Raw genomic sequence first — 19,911 nt, forward strand, 5'->3', positions numbered from 1 at the left:
GGTAAATGTGTATTTCAAAGACAAAGATTCATGGCTGCCCTGGATAAAAGCTTAACAATCTTTATGGTTTGAAAGCTTGTAAAGGTCTGCTAGTTTTTGCATTACGTAACCAAAGAAAGGCTAGTGGCAGCTCCATATTTTTCCTGTTTTTCTAGGAAACTAACTATCCATCTGTCAGTCTTGTTTATTTCTGAGTGTAACAGCAGGTTATAGATCAGACCTTTTACTGACGCCACACTTACTCAAGTCTACGTCGACTGCTACCATGACAACAATGAGCAATCACTGCCCCAGGTCAAGCTTTACAGACGTGAGGACATTTAACAGGGGAGCAGAAATCTTTTACAGTCTCGATCGAGTAGTTCAGTCTTCCAAAATGATAACTAGTGGCAGTGTTTTAACACGCCTAAATCTGATGAGATGACTACAATTTAGACCTCGTGCAAACTGGCAACTGACCACATCGATCTCAGTGTTGGAATGTCCCATGTTGCAGACGATGCAGCCGTTCTTCATGCGGTCGAGGTTCTCTCTCACCACAACGTTCTTATTGCCTGATGAGGGGAGAGGACACAAAGAACAGAGAGAAACGTTGAGGAAGCAAAAATCTCCAGAGGAAGGAAAGAGGCTCGGCTGTACGTGAGGTTTTAATCAAATACGACGCTGTAAAGGGACTGAACAGGTTTTCTGAAATCTATGTACTGGGGGGAAAAGGAGGAGGATTGCCCTTATCGCTCATGATTTAATTACTTATCGCACGACTTGAACAAAGTTAATTAGGGAATGTAATTTAGTTTAGAGTCTCACCTGTCTACATAGAGCATTTTAAATGGTTTTGTATTTATCTATTTAGATCAAAACAAGCTAAAATCTTTTACTAAGCAATAAAAAACAGACGTGATAGAGGTGAATAAAAACCAAACAAAGAGACTGCTGTGTGTATGTGTGAGATAAGAGTTATGACAGCGTGTTTTAATATATTTGTTTCTTTTATTTCACAACACTCTTGAACTTTATTGAGGCCACAAATCCTTTTATTATCTTTGCTGTTATCTTTGCCATTTCCACCTAAGGACAGACCTCTGCAGCTCGCCTGCCAGCAGCACCGACTAATGAAGCTGAGAGGGCGAGTAATTCTCTGCTTCAAGCGCTCAACTTGCTGGCTGCTGAGTTAAGAACTTTATTAGTAGCTGCTGCAGACTGATTACAAGGACTTATTATCCGTTTAGGCACCCTGAATGAATGATACCAGGGACTGCTTTATGTTTTGTATCCTCCTAACATGCAACATCTAAGCTGGATTTCTCTTTGCATTGTGTTTCTTCTTGTCAGATAAGGACAGCGGCTGAACCAACCTGTGCAGGTAATGACGATATCCACTTGTCTGATGACTTCGGTGAGTTTCACCAGCCTGAAGCCGTCCATGCTACGGTTGGTTAAAGAAAGTGTGTAAGATGAATGCAGCATCAACGGCAACAAAGGAAGAACAAGAGCTGAAGAAGTCTCACCAGGCCTGCAAGGCACAGATGGGGTCGATCTCTGTGACGTAGACGATGGAGCCCATTGCTTTGAGGGCAGCGCAGCAGCCTTTTCCAACCTGAGGAGAGAAAAAAAGTACAAATGGAGTTAACACAAAGGACATAAACCCATATCACATGCAGAAACTGTCCATGATGCTTCTGTTTGAGTGAATGTAGTGTGTTAAGTGTGCACACTATTTCACTATTTAGAAAAAGAACTGAAAACGACGTGTTTCTTAATCAACCAGTCACACAATAGGAGCCACGTGGAAGCAACAAGGATCAAACCACCTATTTTGTAGCACTGCTGTCCATTTAGTGTGACTCAGTAGTAATATATTATATTAAATAAATACCAGTACGTCCTACTTGACTGGGTTGCATTTGTCAGTATGCAGGCCACAATTTGACCCCAAATCCTCTGAAGAGGACAGATTACTTACGCCACGACAAAGCACTAACATAGGAGTAATTTGAAGTAATCTTTTTACCATTTTAAAACCTCATACATTTTAATTTTACTCGAAGTCCTCTGTTACACACAAAAAGGTCAAAACTAAGGGCTATGTTTTGAAGCGTGTTCCAGTTTAATAGCAACTATGGTACACAGCGTTGACCACAAGGCGCACTTAGAATTCATTCAATCGTGTCTCAGTAAGTTAAGCACTTGGGTTCAAAGAAAAGACCTCCTACTGTACACTGACACATTAGCCCCGTTAGGTTTTAATTTAAACCCAAAGCAAAGAAAAAGAAAAAAAAAAAAAAGAAAGAAAGAAAGAAAAGGTTTAAAGAAATTTATGTACTTTTTTAAAAAAAAAAAAAAAAAATCCACAGCAGCTGGCCTCTGCTACCATCACTTGGATGTTCTATTAGCACAAAACTCTCTGGTGGCTTGTTCTGTATTAATCAAGTTCAAGCCAGCCTTTTACAAATTTAATTGCCACGGCCTTAGCAAAACCCCATCCTTACTTAGATGCCTCAAAAAGGCTGACAACAATTATCTAACTTGTCGTGCTACATTGAAATCTGTTCATGTGCATAAGCGAACTCACAGGAGACAGGACAAGGCTTCAGTGTTTGCATCACTGTGTGAACAAGAAAGGTGCGTGACGAGGACGGTGGCCTTACCTCTCCATATCCACACACCACCACCTGTTTGCCTCCAAACATGACGTCAGTAGTCCTCTTCAGGCTGAGGACAGAAACACTGTTATAACACACAGGCGACCCAATATTTATTCACACTGTTTGGAGCAGACTGGATGCGGGTGTATACACCTTGCAGCAATGCATGTTATTAGAAACAAAAAACTTGGCCTGTTTTATAATTCTAACAAGGTTCAACAGGAGAGCATTTCCTACCCGTCTAAGATGGACTCTCTGCAGCAGTACAGGTTGTCAAATTTCTGCTTGGTGACTGAATCGTTGACATTCATGGCTGGAACGCAGAGTTTCCCGGCCTTGGACAGCTGATATAACCTGCACACACAAACACACACCAAAAAACATTTAAACTTTACATCAGAATACAATCATGTCTCTTAATTCAATGACTGGAAGAAAGGTGGCAAATTAATCCTGACAGGAGAAGCTGCTGCTTAAATCTTTGAAAGGATTTGTTTTATCATTTAGATTTAACTGATGTGTTTCTATTTGCGCAAATGAAGTTGAAATTTTGCTACCATGCCACAAATATACAGTGGAGAACATATTCACCACTAGATGGTGATGTTGGCACACCACAGATTATGTAAACACTTCTTCAGTGAGAAATAAATACACAAACCAGCACATTAACAGACACACTTACAGCACCTGGTTTTATCTACCTAAAGGTGGAATGTCTCATTCATCTGGAGGTAGATGCTGTACTCCTCATCTAAACAAATAACCCCCTCCCACTGGGGCTCAATCACAAGCTCAGCCCTAAAATTCATTGACATGCATCTCCAAGACGACTGCACTAATAATGGGCTAGCTGGTTAGCGCATTCATGCTTACACAGCATGAATGCATATTTCTCATAGCTGTGATTTAAAAAACAAAACACCAAACAAACAAGATCAGCATTAAATATTATCACACAGACCACATGTAAGCACAAAACCCCAGCATGCCAAACTAGTGAGAGCAGGTTGTTCGGACGTTTTTTCTCTCTCTATAGGACGACTATAGTGCCTGCAGGCACCATCCTTTCCCCGGTGAAGCTGAAGCCAGAACCCAGGGCAACCTGCTGCTGCGGCTGCTGGCGCAGAGAAGCCCACCGACAGATGGGGAGTCTTTGCATGCAACAAAGATGCAAGGAAGGCTTCTTGCACAACATTCTCCCGTGAAAACGAGCTAAAATCAAAAACCTCATCAATTCCTCTGAATCCAGTTTTTTGGGATCAACCCTATTTTGGCTAAACAGGGAGTGTTTGCACGTGCAAAACAAATGCAAGCCTTTTTTTCTAATGTCAACCATCGACTCTGAAAACCTGTGCAGGCCTCCTTTTCCAAACTCAGAGACTGACCCAGAATTAATAAGGGGAACTGATGAATACGATTCTATTGATGTCTTCATTTCTATATTTCCTTAGTAACAGAGAGAGGTGCAGGCTCTCAAACCGTCCTGCTCTACAAGCTGGACGGTTTTCCTCTGAATCCACTCAGGAAAACGTGCAGACACTCTCAGGCTATGGTTCTCCTGTGTGTGACCGAACACTCCTTGCTCCAAGTCGGCTTAAACGTTGTGTGAATTGGTCAGAATCACATCTCCCCACAACATGTACAAACACCTGATTTGACTTCAGTACACATACAGAACGGACAACCAGTGGACCATAAAGGGATCTCGTGTGTTGAATCAGAACGGATCAATCGACGTTTATGACACACACACACACACACACACACACACACACACACACACACACACAAAAACAAAAACTAAACTAAAAAGACACCACGTCCTACCTGTGCACACCAGTAACGCTCTCCTCTACTATGCCCTTGATCTTCTTGAACATGCTGGGATATTTTTTATAAATCCAGTGAGTCAGGTCACCACCGTCATCCAAGATCTGACGAGAAATCAGAAAGATAAGTTTTCTATGTTTGAATATGCAGAACAAATTATCTGATATAATGAATGCCCCTTTCTTCACTTCTAGCCACAGTGGTAGACAATCATCACGTAAAAATACATTTAAATACCTACTACACAACAGATGAATGGCCTACCAATGATTGATGTTTGATGTAAAAACCACAGAGGCAACTTTTCTGTAATAAGCTTTATTTAGATATGTAGGTGTGCTACCATGTTGGGCTGCCAGCCTTCCACATTGACACAGCGGTCGATGCACCACCAGAAGTCGTCCTCTGATTCTCCCTTCCACGCAAATACACTGAAACCTACAAAGAGAGGAAGCGTTGAATACATATTGCATACGAGTGTATGAATAACAATGGATGTGACCATGAAGGGAAAAGCGAGCGCATTAATATTTTAGGCAGCAAAAAAGAGAGAAGAAAAGGTCAGGTGTCACCACATGGGAACACTGAGCCTCACCTCCCTCTGCCAGGGCAGCTGCCACCTCATTCTGGGTGGAGTAGATGTTGCATGCTGCCCATCTGCACTGAGCGCCCAGAGCTGACAGAGTCTCCATCAGCACCTTGGGAGAAGACGAGGGTCAAGTTTGAGTTTTCGTCGTGGCAGAAGAGAAAAATAAACAAGTGTGTGTGAGTGTTTTGCACTGCTACTACTTACAGCAGTCTGGGCAGTGATGTGGGTGCAGCCCACAATCTTGGCACCAGCGAGGGGTTTTTCCCCCTGGGCTCGCTTCCTCAGAGCCATCAGTGCTGGCATCTCTGAAAGAAAAGGAAACACACACATACACACAAATACACATAAGTGGATATACAGGATTGATCTGGATGATTAAGGAATTCCCATCATTTAATCCTCCTAATACTTCAAAACTAATCCATCGCCTCGTGCGGTGGAGTAGCTCGATGAGCGAGGCTCTCTGCTAGGTAATTAGAGAGTAATGTCAATGAAATACATTGAGTTTGATTTTAAATGGTGGTCATAACAGCAGTTTGGTATTTAGCTCAGTTCCCAGTTTTTAAAGCTACTGCCCGCTGGTTCACCTTGCTCAGCTATCTCGATCTCTCTGCGGCCGAAGTCGGCCTGTTTGATGTTTTTGATGCAGAAGTCGCCGTTGCCCTTGGAGTTTTTCTGCTGTTTGTCACGAGGAGATGTCTCGTCATCAGAGCTGTCCGTGTATGATGCCGCTGCAAACAAACACACACAGGCATTGTCAGCATGTCAACACATCACATAGGAGGCAAAATATTGCCGCTGTAACCAAAAACAAAACAAAAAAAAGTTGTAAACTGTGAATCCATGTTTAAGTACAGAATACACTGAATGTATTCTGTACCTAAACATGGATTCTCTCAGCCTCTGGTTTCATCAGAATACATTAAACTCAAATGTGCAACTTGAATTTGTTAGCCTACAGATTTCAGGCACCACAGGCTTTAATTTATCATAGAGCTGCCAGCCAAACTTTTCCCACTAAGAGCAAAACTAGCAGCTTTATCACCTCTGACTGAAGCAGAAAGTAAACACAGGATGTTATTGGACTTAAGTATTTACACTTGGATATAAAAAGAAAACATGTTTGAGTAGTATCACTGGACCTGTGATATAAACAGTCATATGCACAGTCTGCACTTTGCATTATTGTGTGGTTTCAAATGTACTGTACATTTCTATACATGGAGGTGCACAGGGTGTACTCCTCCATGAGTACAAATGGTGCATGATGCCAACATCACACACGCCTTTAAGTGCAGACAGGAAAACAAAGGTTTGAGGGTGTAAGAGGATATCCCGAATCCAATTCTTCAAGTTTTAGTTCATTACAAGCAATCGATATTGATTAACAATAGCGTCACCTCATGTCCGGGGGTAACACCCATGAATTCAAGACAATGTCTGTGCTGTGTTTTTGGCTGTACATGTAAATGATATCCTTAGAGAACGTTCCAAAGATTTTTTTTTTTTTTTTTAACCTGGCCTTCTTTGGGAAAATCTATGAAATTCTATGCAGAGTGCCTAAATCAGGTAAAAGCTGATGAAGTAAAACATGATTAGTGAGTTGATTTGAAATAATAATAAAAATAAATAAATAAATAAAAAAAAAAAACAATCTAAATGCCCAAAACTGAAAAACAAATCATCTATCAATGAAAAAAAAATACCCTTCCGTCCTACTTCCAAAACACGTTGGGACAAAACCAGGTGAGGGGAAAAAGGTTTTGCATGATGAAATTCTTCTCAAGAAACACAAAATCTAAAAAAGCTTAAAAACATCCAAACTAAGAAGCCTTAGCCTCGATCTGCTTTACAGTGGCTATAAACTTCAGCTACATGTTAACTTTACCTGGAACCTGTACTGTCATGACATTATTTACAATGTACTGTAAATGTGTTGGTTCTGCTTTACAGACTAGGACCACCAGCTTTAAAAAGAACCCTAATCAAAGGATCCTAAACTAAAGTGGTTCGGGGGAAGCTGTGTGACTGGTGCTTGCTGTAGTCTCTGTACTGTGGGAGCCATCAGAGAAATCAGAATCACTCCAGTGAGGGAATTATGAGGAAAAGACAGGGAATCAGCCGAGGAGGAAGAGCGGGGGAAAAAAAGCAGCACAAGGATTCTGTACTGGAGTCTGAAACCAGGCTCTGAAACATGTCAAGGAGTTCATAGTGATTAAGGTGTTAACACAGGGATCCAAAGATGTGTGACAGAGACGCCTGCTGAATGAAATAAAAGCAGACTAAGTGCACTCCTCATTATCTCAATATCTTGAAGAAAATGCAGATCATTTTTTTAAGTGGTGATGTGAAAGCCCGAGGCAGGAGCGAGAGGTTCCTGGGGACTCTTGAGCTGGTTAGGAGGGGAGATAAAGCGCTGTGCTGGAGAAGAAAAAAAAACAAAGTGAAAAGAAAGAAAAAAGAAGTTATGATTTAGTGGTAGGAGACTGGGATAGATCCAAATCACACACCAGAGAAAAGTGCACAAGTGTGCAGTTTGGAGCTAAAAATGAAATTCAGAGCTGATTTTTTTTTAAGACAACTTAATGTCTCAAACAGGAAGAAAGAAAGGGAAAGAAACACAATGTCGCCTTCTCAGCTGACCCCAACAAGCGCCTATGAAAACACAGAGCTGTCTGCAAATGTGCCAGTGGGAAGTTACAGAGCCGAAACGCCTCATCTTCTCTGAATAAAAGTACTGATGCAGGGGCTTTTCTTCTTCTTTTGCACCCCTGACCTGAGGGATCCATTATGCACATGCACTAATACTGACTGACAGTCCATGTGTCCGTTTGCCATCCATCTGTCTGTCCTAGCGCCATCATGCAGATTAATTCATCATGTTAAATGGTGTCGTTTAAAGTTATGTGGCCCGTGACTCTGACACACAGCAGGACATCAAAAGAGCCCGAGTCCAAGTGGCTTATGCAATATCGCATTTAAAAACGACTGATAACTGAGAAGGAAAGGAAAGCCAGGATTATAGTGACCGATTTATAAAGAACCTTTGCTCCCTTGTCCCTTCTTGTTTTCTGTGGTATTTGAGCAGAGCCATGTTAACCATTTCCAAATATACAGGAGTGTTGCATCAATCTACTCAAACTATGGCTACAGCTATCAGTTATATTAGTGATGAGTATTTGAGACCTCTACATCATCAGTGTGACTCGTTTACTCCTAACTTTAACCACCTTATGTGCTTTTATTCGTTAAATTAATTCTGGATGAAAGAAAGCAAAAGATTAAAAAAACATTTTTTAAACAACCACGTTTTTCCTAGTTACTCGATAAATCGTTGCAGCTTGAACTTAAACTAATCATACACAGAGTGTATTGTCTCCAAATCACTCAGCCTGTCTCTCCTGGTTACTCCCAAAGAAAATCATAACATCATGACAATGCATACTTAAACCAAATTTACAAAACAAAGAAACCCCTTATCTATACATACAATGAAACTTGTACTGTAAGACATAAAACTACACCTTACAGTTGCTGATACTAGCTGCCAGCTAAAACTCTTTTTAGACTATTGGCATATTTATCTTTACCAGCTTTCCAGTTAATCACCAATAGGGCGATGGTTTGGCTCTCCCATCCTATTTGGTTTCAGCCACACCCAATGCTTCAGCACCTGCTAATCCTCTAACACAGGGCCCACAGTTTCACATAAACCCAGGGTCTGAGTGTGAGAAAGAGTGCTAGAAACACAAGGACAGAAGTGGTAGATAAGTCCAGTCAACCATTCATCCAGGTGGAACTCAATGGAAAATTTAACATCCCCCTGGAATATCAGATAAGCAGCAAGGTAAAGTGATTGAGTAACAGGCTATAGTTTAAGACAGGAATGCAGGTATGGCGAAAGAGAGACACTGTGATGAAGTCTGCACTATATACTTAAACAAACAGGTCATTTTAGTCTATTTACTTTGTGCTGTAAAGACACTGCTTTAGTCTTAGATGTCTGTGCCAACAAGGCTTGCACGGCCCTGCTATATTTTGTTCAGCGTTTCTTCCACCACTGCTCGCAACTTCCCAACAAGGCCGACTTTATTTGGCTCAGTGTGAGAGCCTCTACCATGCTACCAACTTTCAAGTCTCACTCCTGTGCTCTTTGTTTCATGAGGACACAAACTGAGAAGAGTGGAGCTGAGCAGGTAAGAATAATGTTACTTGAGTCGATGACAAGACATTACTGTGAGCACACTGACACCAAAAATAATAGCTATCATAATCAGGATGAGTCACCCAAACATAAAATCTGTCTGTTTACCTGAGCTGTAGCTGTCTGTGGAGGACTGGGAGATGGAGCGGGACAGAGAGCGCCGTCCGATCTTGGAGGGACGCTTGTTGAACTCCTGTTTCTGGTCTGCAAACTGGATCTGTTGGTGGAGAAGGAGAGCAGAAACATTCAGGCAATCTGAATTGAGCTTTGAAAAATGTATTTAAATAAAACTATTCACAAACAGGACTCACAAAGCAATTTGAAAGCCAGGAAAAGAAAACTTTGCATCTTTAATAAACTGATTGCTTTTTAGCTCAGGTTACTCTAGGTTCATGTTAAGCTCGTGATTAAGAGAATGCTATCCTGAGTGAAAAATGTTTTACAGATAAGAGAAGATCAATAAAATAGATAAATAAGACAGGCAATAAACAGAGAGAGAACAAGTTCACTATAGTCTCTGAGGAGGGAGACTGCCTTTGAGTTCACTCTGACTCTGAAAGATAAAAGAGACAATGAGGCTATTATCAAGCAGTGACAAGGCCACGCGAGGTGCACCAGTTCATTCTGGTTCTGTGAAAATGAGCGGGATGTGTTTGGCTATTTGCCGCTTTCAGGACACTAAACTGACCATGAGCCTATCTTTCAGTGTTGCATCAAAGCCAATGACTTGGTGCATCATAATTCATCCAGTGATAATATTACAGCACATGAATGGCTGACTTATTCCTACAATAAAGCCACACGACAAGAACAAAAACTGCCAGTGTGTGTGTGTATATGCATTAAAACCTCTTTTTATTAGTCAGGTTGCTTTTATTAAATGAGCAATAATGGTGTCCATAAATTCATAGAAAGAAAGGCTTTTACATTGCCACATGGATGTCTAATGGATGTTGCACAAGGCAAAAAAAAAAAAAAAAAAAAAAAAAAGCAGCTGAAAGAGCATCAGTTCTTTGAGCATGTACTCATTTTTAAATAATTTTCATCCTCACAAAAAGATGTCCTTGAAAATTTTCAGGTTCTTGAGTGTGTGTGTGTGTGTGTGTGTGTGTGTGTGTGTGTGCGCGCGCGCGCGCGCATATGTACAAGTAAAATACCAGGAGGCTTTGTATGTATTGACTTATTTATTCTCATAATGTGTGGAGACATTCGGTAAATTTCATGAGCGAGAGCTGCTGTTCACTCAAAAGTCACCTCTACGATCTGAAATCATCAGCAATATACACATTTCCCCCATTTTTTGCTTTGTGATCTCTGAGGCATTTCTTAAGTAGAGCCCAAACCCTGGTGATTCAGCCTGGAAAATGTGCACCTTAATAAACAGGCATGGAAAGGAAAGCAATGCAGCATTAAAGCTCTCAGAAAGCCAAACTGCACATGCAGCTGGGCAAGTTAAATAGTTAAAACTCATCACAAATTATCTGGTTAGGATGCTAGCTGATTAGCTGAGCATTTCTCCTTCCATTTCAATTCCACCCAAGCACCGATACTCTCAATATCATTTTAATCTCAATAAATAACACGTCATAAATCAGACTAATCCACTTCTCATCCATTCTCCTTACCTTTTTCACACAGCGCTCACTGCTCTCCCCACTCTTTTCCTTCTTCAACATTGCCACGTGTGTGTGTGTGGGACGAACTGCCAAGTACAGTGCGTGTTTGATTCAGGGCCTTGTGCATTGACGGGACATCATCTTTCAATGATCATTTCAGTGGCTGCACCTCTTGCCCTCTGCCTCTTTTTAGCCTTTCCTTTTCTGTAAACCAGCCCAAACTGCTCCGCCCATGTGCCAACAACACAATGCAATGAATTGTTTTCCCTTCCTTTCATTTTTTCCCCTTCCCTCTCTCCTACCTCAGTATTCTTGTTTAATTGTCAATTGTTCAAGCGCAGGCTGAATCGCTGCCATCAAAACTAAGCTTTGCCCTTGCTGACCCAAGACATGTAGCCAACAAACTAAGAGCATTAAGAAAGGAAGCAGTGATAGAAAAGGACTGGAATGAGCCATCTATACATCCTTATAAACTCTCTTAATGAATAGAAATGCTCATTAGCATACAGAAGAAGAGGTTAGGTTAAAAACTACAGTGATTACAGTTAATCTTGAAAGGAAGTAATTTCGATTGATCCTTTGAGCTCCACTCTTATCAGCACTGTGATTAAAAATGGCCATCATACAAGAAGATAAATAAATAAAAATATGAGGATTAAACTGTTGTTCTTTGGAACATAGAAGATTCCAAAACAACACAAGCAGAACAAGTCAGAACTGCTGCTTTATGTTATTTACAAGGGCAGCCATTGGTGCAAACATCGCTGACCTCATGCAACCTGTAATGGGTATGCTGGTCTCGAAAGTTTATTGGATGGGAGATTAAATGAGGGGCTTTAAGAGCTCAGAGTTGCACTGAAGGATTGCAGGTCATTTTAGGAGCTGGGGATAGAGGGCTTATTGGATGTTTTTTGGGACAAGATTACCACAGGGCACAAAGGAAACAGGGGCTACTGCCAGAGAGAATGGCACAGTGGTTCACTTATTCCTGTGTAAAATGAGAACAAGCAAACAGCATGAGAAGAACAACCCAAACGTAACCCATTCAGTTCTGATTTCTATTCCCTAGCTAATCTTTGAAAAGCACAGAATTAACAGGGTTTTTATTACTAAGGTATGGGGTAAGCATTGTCTAAAAGCTATTAAAACTCCTTTCCATTAAACGCATACTATATGAATGTGAATCAGTGAAATCTGTCACTTTTCCATCGCTGGCACACCTGCAATCTTATCAGTGTGAATCCAGTAATATTTATGCACCACTTCTACCATAGCTCAAGTCTATTAATCCAGTGCATGCATTAACAGACAGCCATGCACAAATTACAAGTGTAAATAGTCAAGTTATAACATATGTCTCTGAGCTCGAGTCTCAATCAGAAATCAGCTCTCTCACTCAGACACTGGGTGCGAGGGGCAGGATCATAAAATTCAAAGTGGCTTATATGTGAATGACACAGCGCCATTTATAGACCAATTCTGCTTGCAGTGCTAAACACCTCATCTGGGAGAAAAGGTTTAAATCTGTATTTCAGCTTGTGGCAATAAAAGTCTGCAAATAAACTCAAAGTAATGAATGAGCTGGTGCTCATCCGCGTACAATAACCCGTCAGCCAAATTCTGGTTAGGTGTTCCTGCAGCTTACTGCTCACCACGAGTGGCAAGTCTGAATGAAGGGCTGTTGTTATGAGTGATCACATACTGGTTAGATTAGAGATGACTTTACAGTAACCTGACAGATTCTAAGATGGTCCTTCAATCTCAAATAATAAACTATTTTCAGTTTGACCATCTCTGATTTGCATAAACATTTTATGGTCCACAGCTTGAACAAGTGTAATGAAGAAAATAGCATTTTCTTCTTTTTTTGACTAAGAATTTCATGTAAAAATGTATTCAGCATGTTTTGTTTTGCATTATTGTGAAATTCAACTATATACTATTCAGAAATTGTCACCAATTGTGTTTTGACATCTTTTTAATGTTTAATTCTAATGAGTCTGCGGTCAAATACGGGGCTTTATAAGACTGCTTAAGTTTTTTGTTTTTTTTTAGTCCTCAATACTGAGACGTTTTTTGATCCGTCTATCCCAATTTCACAGCTATTGATTCATTTTGATGGTAAGAAAGGGCACTGAAAATTTCAGGTTTGTATCTTTAGTTTTTGAGATATTCATGTTCAAACAAAAACAACAAGAAAATTGCTGCAAGTGGTTTGACAAAAGTATTTCGAAAAGTATTTGAAATAAAAAAATCATTATATAGAAGTCCAAAAATGGGAACATAATATTTTTAGGCAAAATTGGGGATGGTTGAGGTGAAGGCCCACAGTGATTTGAGATCAAAGAACCCAAAAGACACTTGTAGCTGAAGGCAGTGAAAACAGCGAATGGAGTCAGCAGCATGCTCCTCCTGTGCTCATATATTAGCCACTCAGGAATGGCTGTACAAGTCCCAACATATAAAAAGCTATTTTCAGAGGCAAACAGCTTTTGTGTGTCAATGTCATTCAATTTGTCAAATACCTGGAGAAGAAAGGCCACTGTGTAATTCAGTATCCTCTGATTATTTACAATATATATGTCTGTAATAGTCTCTCATATAATGATCCAAGACTGGGTAAAAATGGAGAAAAAAAATCTTGGTGATTTTCCCTCCTCACATCAGTCAATATTGATATATAATCACGATATATATATTTAAACCAAAATGAACTTCATGAGTTTGTCATAAGCTGAACATGATAAATGTACTGCAACACTGTAACTGTATTTTAAATAAATACTGTTGTAGTATATAGACAAACTCTTTCAAATTGTTGGCCACATGAAGTGCAGTACTGGGTAGTGAGGCTCATAAATGGGCCAGGTGTGTGCTTTGCACTCAGCTGCTTAAAATATGACATTTTGGACCATGTTTACCGACATCGTGTCTTGTAATGTGTGTAAGCCGCCATTGTGGAAACATGTTTTCAACACAGTTTACAGTGTATACTGCTCTGCTTCTTTGTCAGACTTTAAATAGCCAAAATATCGCCACATTAATTCCTCAATAGTGTCCTAATCCTTTGAGTATCAGGTTGTATCCACTGCAGTGTCATATTTGGTAACAAAGTCGTTTGATTTTTCAATAACAGTCTTTGTTCTCATTTTCTCTTTTATCTCACTCGAATTCCTAATATACTGTAGTGTGTAGCAGCCCAAACGTTAGCACATGTGCTGACTATTCTTACTGTCATTGGCCTTCAGTGTTGTCAGTAAAAAAAAAAAAAAAAAAGGATTTGGATAAGCTCCATGCAGTTTATATTGACCTTGTTTAGTAATGCCATCTTGGAAAGTTTTTGCACGATAATTATTTTTATCGTTTTATCACCTGGCTCTATAAGAATCACTCACTTTTTTTATACTAGGTTTCCTTTCAGACAGCACCGGCACTGCTGCAGAACTCCAGCATGTTTGCAGGTTGCGACACTGGAAGAGCCATAAACGTGGAGTTCGTGTTGTGATGTGGGTTGTATGCAGGTAATAAAAATATTTCAGACTAATCTGCCTTAAGCAACAATGTTCATCTCTTGGCTTTCCCCTCCATGACATTCCTAATCTTCCACTTTCTATCCAGCTTTCACACCCCTCAGGAACTCTTTTACATAACAGATTGATTGGGTAGCTAATGATTTATGAATAATACATGTTCAATATTCAGCACTTGCTCACATGGGACACAATCGTGTATCCGGCAGTGACCATGAGCCACCAATACAACCACAGAAGAAAGGGGATGAGGAGCACTTGGTATGCACTTGTTTTCTAGCAGTCGCTTATATAGACGCATGTGCACAATGAGGAAAAGAGATGAAAAGAGCTCTATTTAAAGCCATGTGCTCCTTTGTTACAAGTGTCTTTGAATGGGCTATTCCAATTCAGTATAAGATGCTATTGAGCTCTTATGCTGAATTGGACAGACACAGATGCAGCATCGTTTTATATGTTTGTGCTCGCTGGAGGACAAATATAATCTTTCCAGTCGTGGGGTTGGGGTGGAGGCCTAAGCTTAACTCCTAATAATCTATAACCCCTTAACTCTAAATGGAAGCCCTAAAGTGCTGCGAAGCATCCATGCTGGAATACATCTGTCATCTAACATCAGAGATCAAACACGCAGGCTTTATGCCCCATCTGTTTATGTAATTCATATGGCGATACCCACAATGAAACCATAAATATCACAACATCTAAATCCTGGCTCCTGGCACATTCAGCTGGGCTCTGCAGCCCTCTGGAAATGACAGATTTGTTTTAAATTTGTGGTAAGACGACATGTTTTAGAACTGGGTGGGGGGAATCTCCCGTTGAACACAGTCAACAAGCTAGCTGAGTGCCAAGGGAACTGTGGTACAGCGCAAAGAACATCTAGGCTGGCGTTGTGAAAAAACAGAGACCCCTCTGGGAGAGAGAAAATGAAAACAGACACAGATGCAGCATCAGATCTGACGAGATATGGTACTGTTTTGATTTCCCCACAAACACCGTGGATTCATCTCATCCTGCTAGACTATCAACAGAAATTTGAAGTGACAAGTGACTTAACAAACATGCTCTGTTATTAATCACAGAGGTGAAGATAGCAATATTTAGCACTTATGAATACACTGTAAAAAAACAAAAAAAAAAAAACATGTTTGTCATGTTTTTGTATACAAATACACTTTGAAGATATACAACATATCAATACAACAGTGCACTTGCCTTATACCTGCTTTGGCTTGTGAATGTCAATAAGAGGATTTACAGCTCTTTAAGGTACAGCTATACGCTGACATCTTTACCTTCTTTCTGCTGCTCACTTTAGGGGTCACTACAGGTAATCATCTGCCTCCATTTCAACCTATCCCTAGCATCCTCTTGTCACGCCAACCCCCTTCACCTTCCCTCCTACCTCATAGCTTCATCTTTTCCACCCAGATGTCTGCTATCTGCTCTGCACATTTCCAAACTCAGCTTTGCCTCTATTTGCGTCTAAACCACTCAACCTGAGCTTTCCCTCTGATGTACTCATTTCTAATCCTTTCCATCCTAGTCATTCTGAACAAAACCTTGGGAGGATACCCTGCCACATCCATCATATCCATACATCATAAACCACCATCATAGCAGGTTTCACTGCCATCTCTTAAACATGCCCTTTAACCTTGGTACCATTTGTTACGATTAACGCCAACGCTCTTCTCCAACCCCTCCACCTGCCTGCACTCTCTTCTTCACCTCTCTTGTGCTCATCTGTAGCTTTGGATGGTTGACCAGCCAAAGTCATCCACCGTCAATCCTCTTTTCTCCAGAGCATATCTCCACCTGTTCCCTCCTCTACAGATAACAGTATGGTAAATGGTAAATGGCCTGTATTTATATAGCGCTTTACTAGTCCCTAAGGACCCCAAAGCGCTTTACATATCCAGTCATCCACCCATTCACACACACATTCACACACTGGTGATGGCAAGCTACATTGTAGCCACAGCCACCCTGGGGCGCACTGACAGAGGCGAGGCTGCCGGACACTGGCGCCACCGGGCCCTCTGACCACCACCAGTAGGCAACGGGTGAAGTGTCTTGCCCAAGGACACAACGACCGAGACTGTCCAAGCCGGGGCTCGAACCGGCAACCTTCCGATTACAAGACGAACTCCCAACTCTTGAGCCACGATCGTCCATAAGTATAGTCTGCAAAAATAACAGTCCATGGAAACTCCTGCCTGACATCACCTGTTAACCTGTGATGTTGCTATTTTTAATATTTTGCTTAAAGAGTTGAATGAAATGTTACTGAAGCACCTCAGGTAAAAAAAAAAAATCATGCCTTTATAAAAAGGGAGAAACAGGAAGAAGTTACTCCTTATTATAATTCATTTGGACAAGGCTTTATCTTTAAAAGAACATATAATATTCACTTCACACACCATATTGTTATTCTCTGATTCTAGTAGAATAACGTGGCATGATTCACAGTTAAAAATGATCATCATTTATCTTTTGGGGCCTTGAAGAATTTTTTTAGTTCACCCGCTCTCAAAAAAACAAAAAACATTTATGCCCTATCCTACTCTCTTCCTCTCTAAGACCACACTCACTTTTAAGCAAGCTTTCTTCTGACTAGCACAGAAGGTCAGAACAGCTGGTGGTTTTTTGTTTGAGGGAAAGAAAATACACCCATGCTCACTGAAGTCTTGAGTACAGCAGGCTTTTCAGCTCCAGCAGCAGGAGGAAAAAAATGCCTCCCTCTTTTAACCAGTTTGGTTGTTTTTTGGTATGAAAGCTGCAAAAGATGAGACACCAGCTAACTACCTTAAAAAAAATGGCACCCTGCAATCTTGAATAAAAAACACATAAATAAGCCAATAAAGAGACCAAGCACAAACCAAAGCTAAAAGCTTGGCTCTAACTGCTAAGTGGCTTGTAATGACGTTGGTCACTTAATATTTTTGTAATACATTTCTGCTCAGAACAAAGCACAGAGCAAGTGCAAAATGCCAAGCTCTGCACTCTGCCTTTGGCATCACTCCACCAAGGAAAACATTTCATCTTCTAAAATTAATGTTTAGCCATTTCTGAGTATTTCAAGGAATTCTAGACGAAAGCTTTAAAGATTAATTTGATGTTTAGTCACACATCATAACACGTATGCCTCGAACAAGGACTTTAAACCAGCAGTGAGGTGACGGGACAATGACCGTGCAGACTTTAAGCCTGGTGTCTTCAGTGCTGGCCTTTGCCACTGATTGACAAGCCAACAGGAAGGGAGGGAGGGCTTATTCGGCATCCCCACAACACCTGATAACTGTGGGGAGCCAAAGAGTCCTGCCCAATATGCCTTTCTGTGTGCGTGTGTGGGAGTACAAAATGTTCCCTTTGGCTGAAAGAACCTGAGGTACTTCAGGTTCATCAGGAATTTTCCCAGCTTTGAAATGCCTTTTCAGGGCAACACAAAAATCAGATGTGATGGTTTAACATTCTAAAAGGCAGTAAGTCTTTGTTGACCATTTCATAAACCAAAATATCTTTATGCTTCATAAATGAAAGCCAGATTAACAAAATTGGTTTCAAAATACTGATGGCCCTCAGCGCTATCCCTCAGCCTTTTAGGAGAAGCACCTATGTCAATTAGATTAGAAAATCCTAGGTCATATCTTTCTCAAGTTACCACATTCACATTAGGGCTGCCACGATTTGTCGACTAGTCACGATTACGTCGACTATCAAAATCGTCGACGACTGATTTAATAGTCGACGTGTCGTTTGAAGCTTTGTAAGATCGCAAAAGACGCAGGAATAATAGCAGGATTTAAGAGTGTAATAACGGACTGAAACAGAAGATGGCAGCACTGCATGTACAAGGATGCCAGCTGCCGTTAAACCCCGAAGAAGAAGCAGCTGTGTCCCAGAATTCATAGCGCGGCCCAGCTTAGTTTCCAACAATGGCGGTAGCTAGTTAGTTTTAATATTACTCTTATTATTCTTTCTGGGTCACAAAATAAACGTTTAACATATTTTCAGGCGAGAATGTAGCTGTGTAAACCTCAAATATCGGCTCAGTTTATCAGGACACCACATATTTTCAAAAGCGCTCCGACGTTTTCGGAGACGTCTGTTACCCACTAGCTCGATAGCTATCCGGGGGCTAGGTCACTAGCGCCGTGAGAACACCGGACTCCCGGCAAATTGTTTTCAAACCCACCCGTCTTTCGCGACTCAGGTTAAATATATATGAGTCACTTAGATAAATTAAAAATGTTGTTGTTTGGCTTTTTTTTTTTTTTTTTTTTTTTTTTAGTATTTTATTTGTTCCTGAGTAAATCGGTTTGGCTGAGATTAAAGTTATAGTTTTTACACAGCTGAATAAAGGTCAAGCAGACAGCTGATTATCAGAAGTGTGAGATGCTGGAGAATATACTCCGGTGTCCTGTTATATTTTAGATAGCAAGGAGTTTATTCAACTTTACCGAAACAATCTGCAAATTTCATTAAAATTGAATAAACTATCATCTTGTCTTTATTTTTAGTTAGCACCTTAAAAGCTTAAAGCTGTAAGCTAATGATAGTTATAGAAGAGCAGATGCTGCTGGTGCAATAAGCTGTAGTTTTACGTCCAGTGGATGATGATCTGATTAGTCGACTAATCGCATAAATAATCGGTGACTAGTCGACTATCAAAATAATCGTTTGTGGCAGCCCTAATTCACATGATTTTCAGAAAACATGACATTGATGTCACTGAGATTCAAACTTTAGTATCAATATGGAAAATCAATATGGAATAAAAAATTAAGTACTTCGATGCTGCTGATTTTTCTGTCTCAGGATGAAAACTTTGTAGGGTCATAAAAAATAAATCAATAAAATGTATTCTTTGTCTGAAAAATCCTGCATGAAGGGTAAAATTCTAGTGGTAATTAATCAAATTCAACTGAGACTTCAGACAGAGACTGTTGTGTGCACTCAGGTGAAATGGACACGTTTTAAGATAAACTTCAGGGCAAATTATTGAAGTGACTACCAATGACAGTGCAAGATACTAATGATTGACATTTTACAGTCGGGCAACTGAAGCCCTGAATGTCCACTAGCAACAAAACATATTCAAAAAGTGATTAAAATGCAAACAATTACTTTGCTAATCAATTCTTTTACATATTCAACTTGCAGTTTGGGTGGCTGTTCGAGCAAAAAAGTGCAGTTTTAAAACATCGCTCTGTAGGAAATACTGAGAGGGTTGTAGGGGGGGTTGTAGTTTTTCCAACAAGGAAAAATATTTCACAAATAAAGGCTGTGTGTGTACTCAGCTGTGACTGTAGGGACACAAGCTGGCATGCTATGCTACACAATGCAAAACATACAGTGATGTCTTCACAGCTGTGTTTCTGAAGGCTCTGCATGCAAATTTCTTCTAAAAACATTCGAGTTCCCGTAAATCAGATGTTTGGCTAGAAACGAGAGCAAAGCAAGCAGCTCTTTCGATGAGCCGTGTGTATGG

General features: G+C 40.5%; 1 protein-coding gene across 4 annotated transcripts in view; it reads right to left on the reverse strand.

The window, feature by feature from the left end:
- ahcyl2b (adenosylhomocysteinase like 2b) overlaps positions 1-19,911 on the reverse strand; it is a 49,418-nt gene that overhangs the window by 6,200 nt on the left and 23,307 nt on the right. For 3 of the 4 annotated variants that reach the window (XM_085250775.1, XM_085250777.1, XM_085250776.1), the window contains exons 2-12: positions 9,380-9,488; positions 5,655-5,798; positions 5,272-5,372; positions 5,074-5,176; positions 4,822-4,916; positions 4,476-4,582; positions 2,883-2,999; positions 2,649-2,712; positions 1,509-1,597; positions 1,356-1,426; positions 460-554 (exon numbers count right to left, since the gene is read on the reverse strand). In XM_085250775.1, the coding sequence (XP_085106901.1) occupies positions 460-554; positions 1,356-1,426; positions 1,509-1,597; positions 2,649-2,712; positions 2,883-2,999; positions 4,476-4,582; positions 4,822-4,916; positions 5,074-5,176; positions 5,272-5,372; positions 5,655-5,798; positions 9,380-9,488 (1,095 nt within the window). Of the gene's footprint in view, positions 1-459; positions 555-1,355; positions 1,427-1,508; positions 1,598-2,648; positions 2,713-2,882; positions 3,000-4,475; positions 4,583-4,821; positions 4,917-5,073; positions 5,177-5,271; positions 5,373-5,654; positions 5,799-9,379; positions 9,489-10,896; positions 11,055-19,911 lie in introns of those variants that run through there. The other variant, XM_085250778.1, reaches the window with a different exon arrangement.

Source organism: Mchenga conophoros, linkage group LG17 (genome assembly GCF_057382185.1).
Source record: "Mchenga conophoros isolate Kocher_MC1m ecotype Shallow Benthic linkage group LG17, M_conophoros_male_GT1.1, whole genome shotgun sequence".
NCBI lineage: Eukaryota > Metazoa > Chordata > Actinopteri > Cichliformes > Cichlidae > Mchenga > Mchenga conophoros.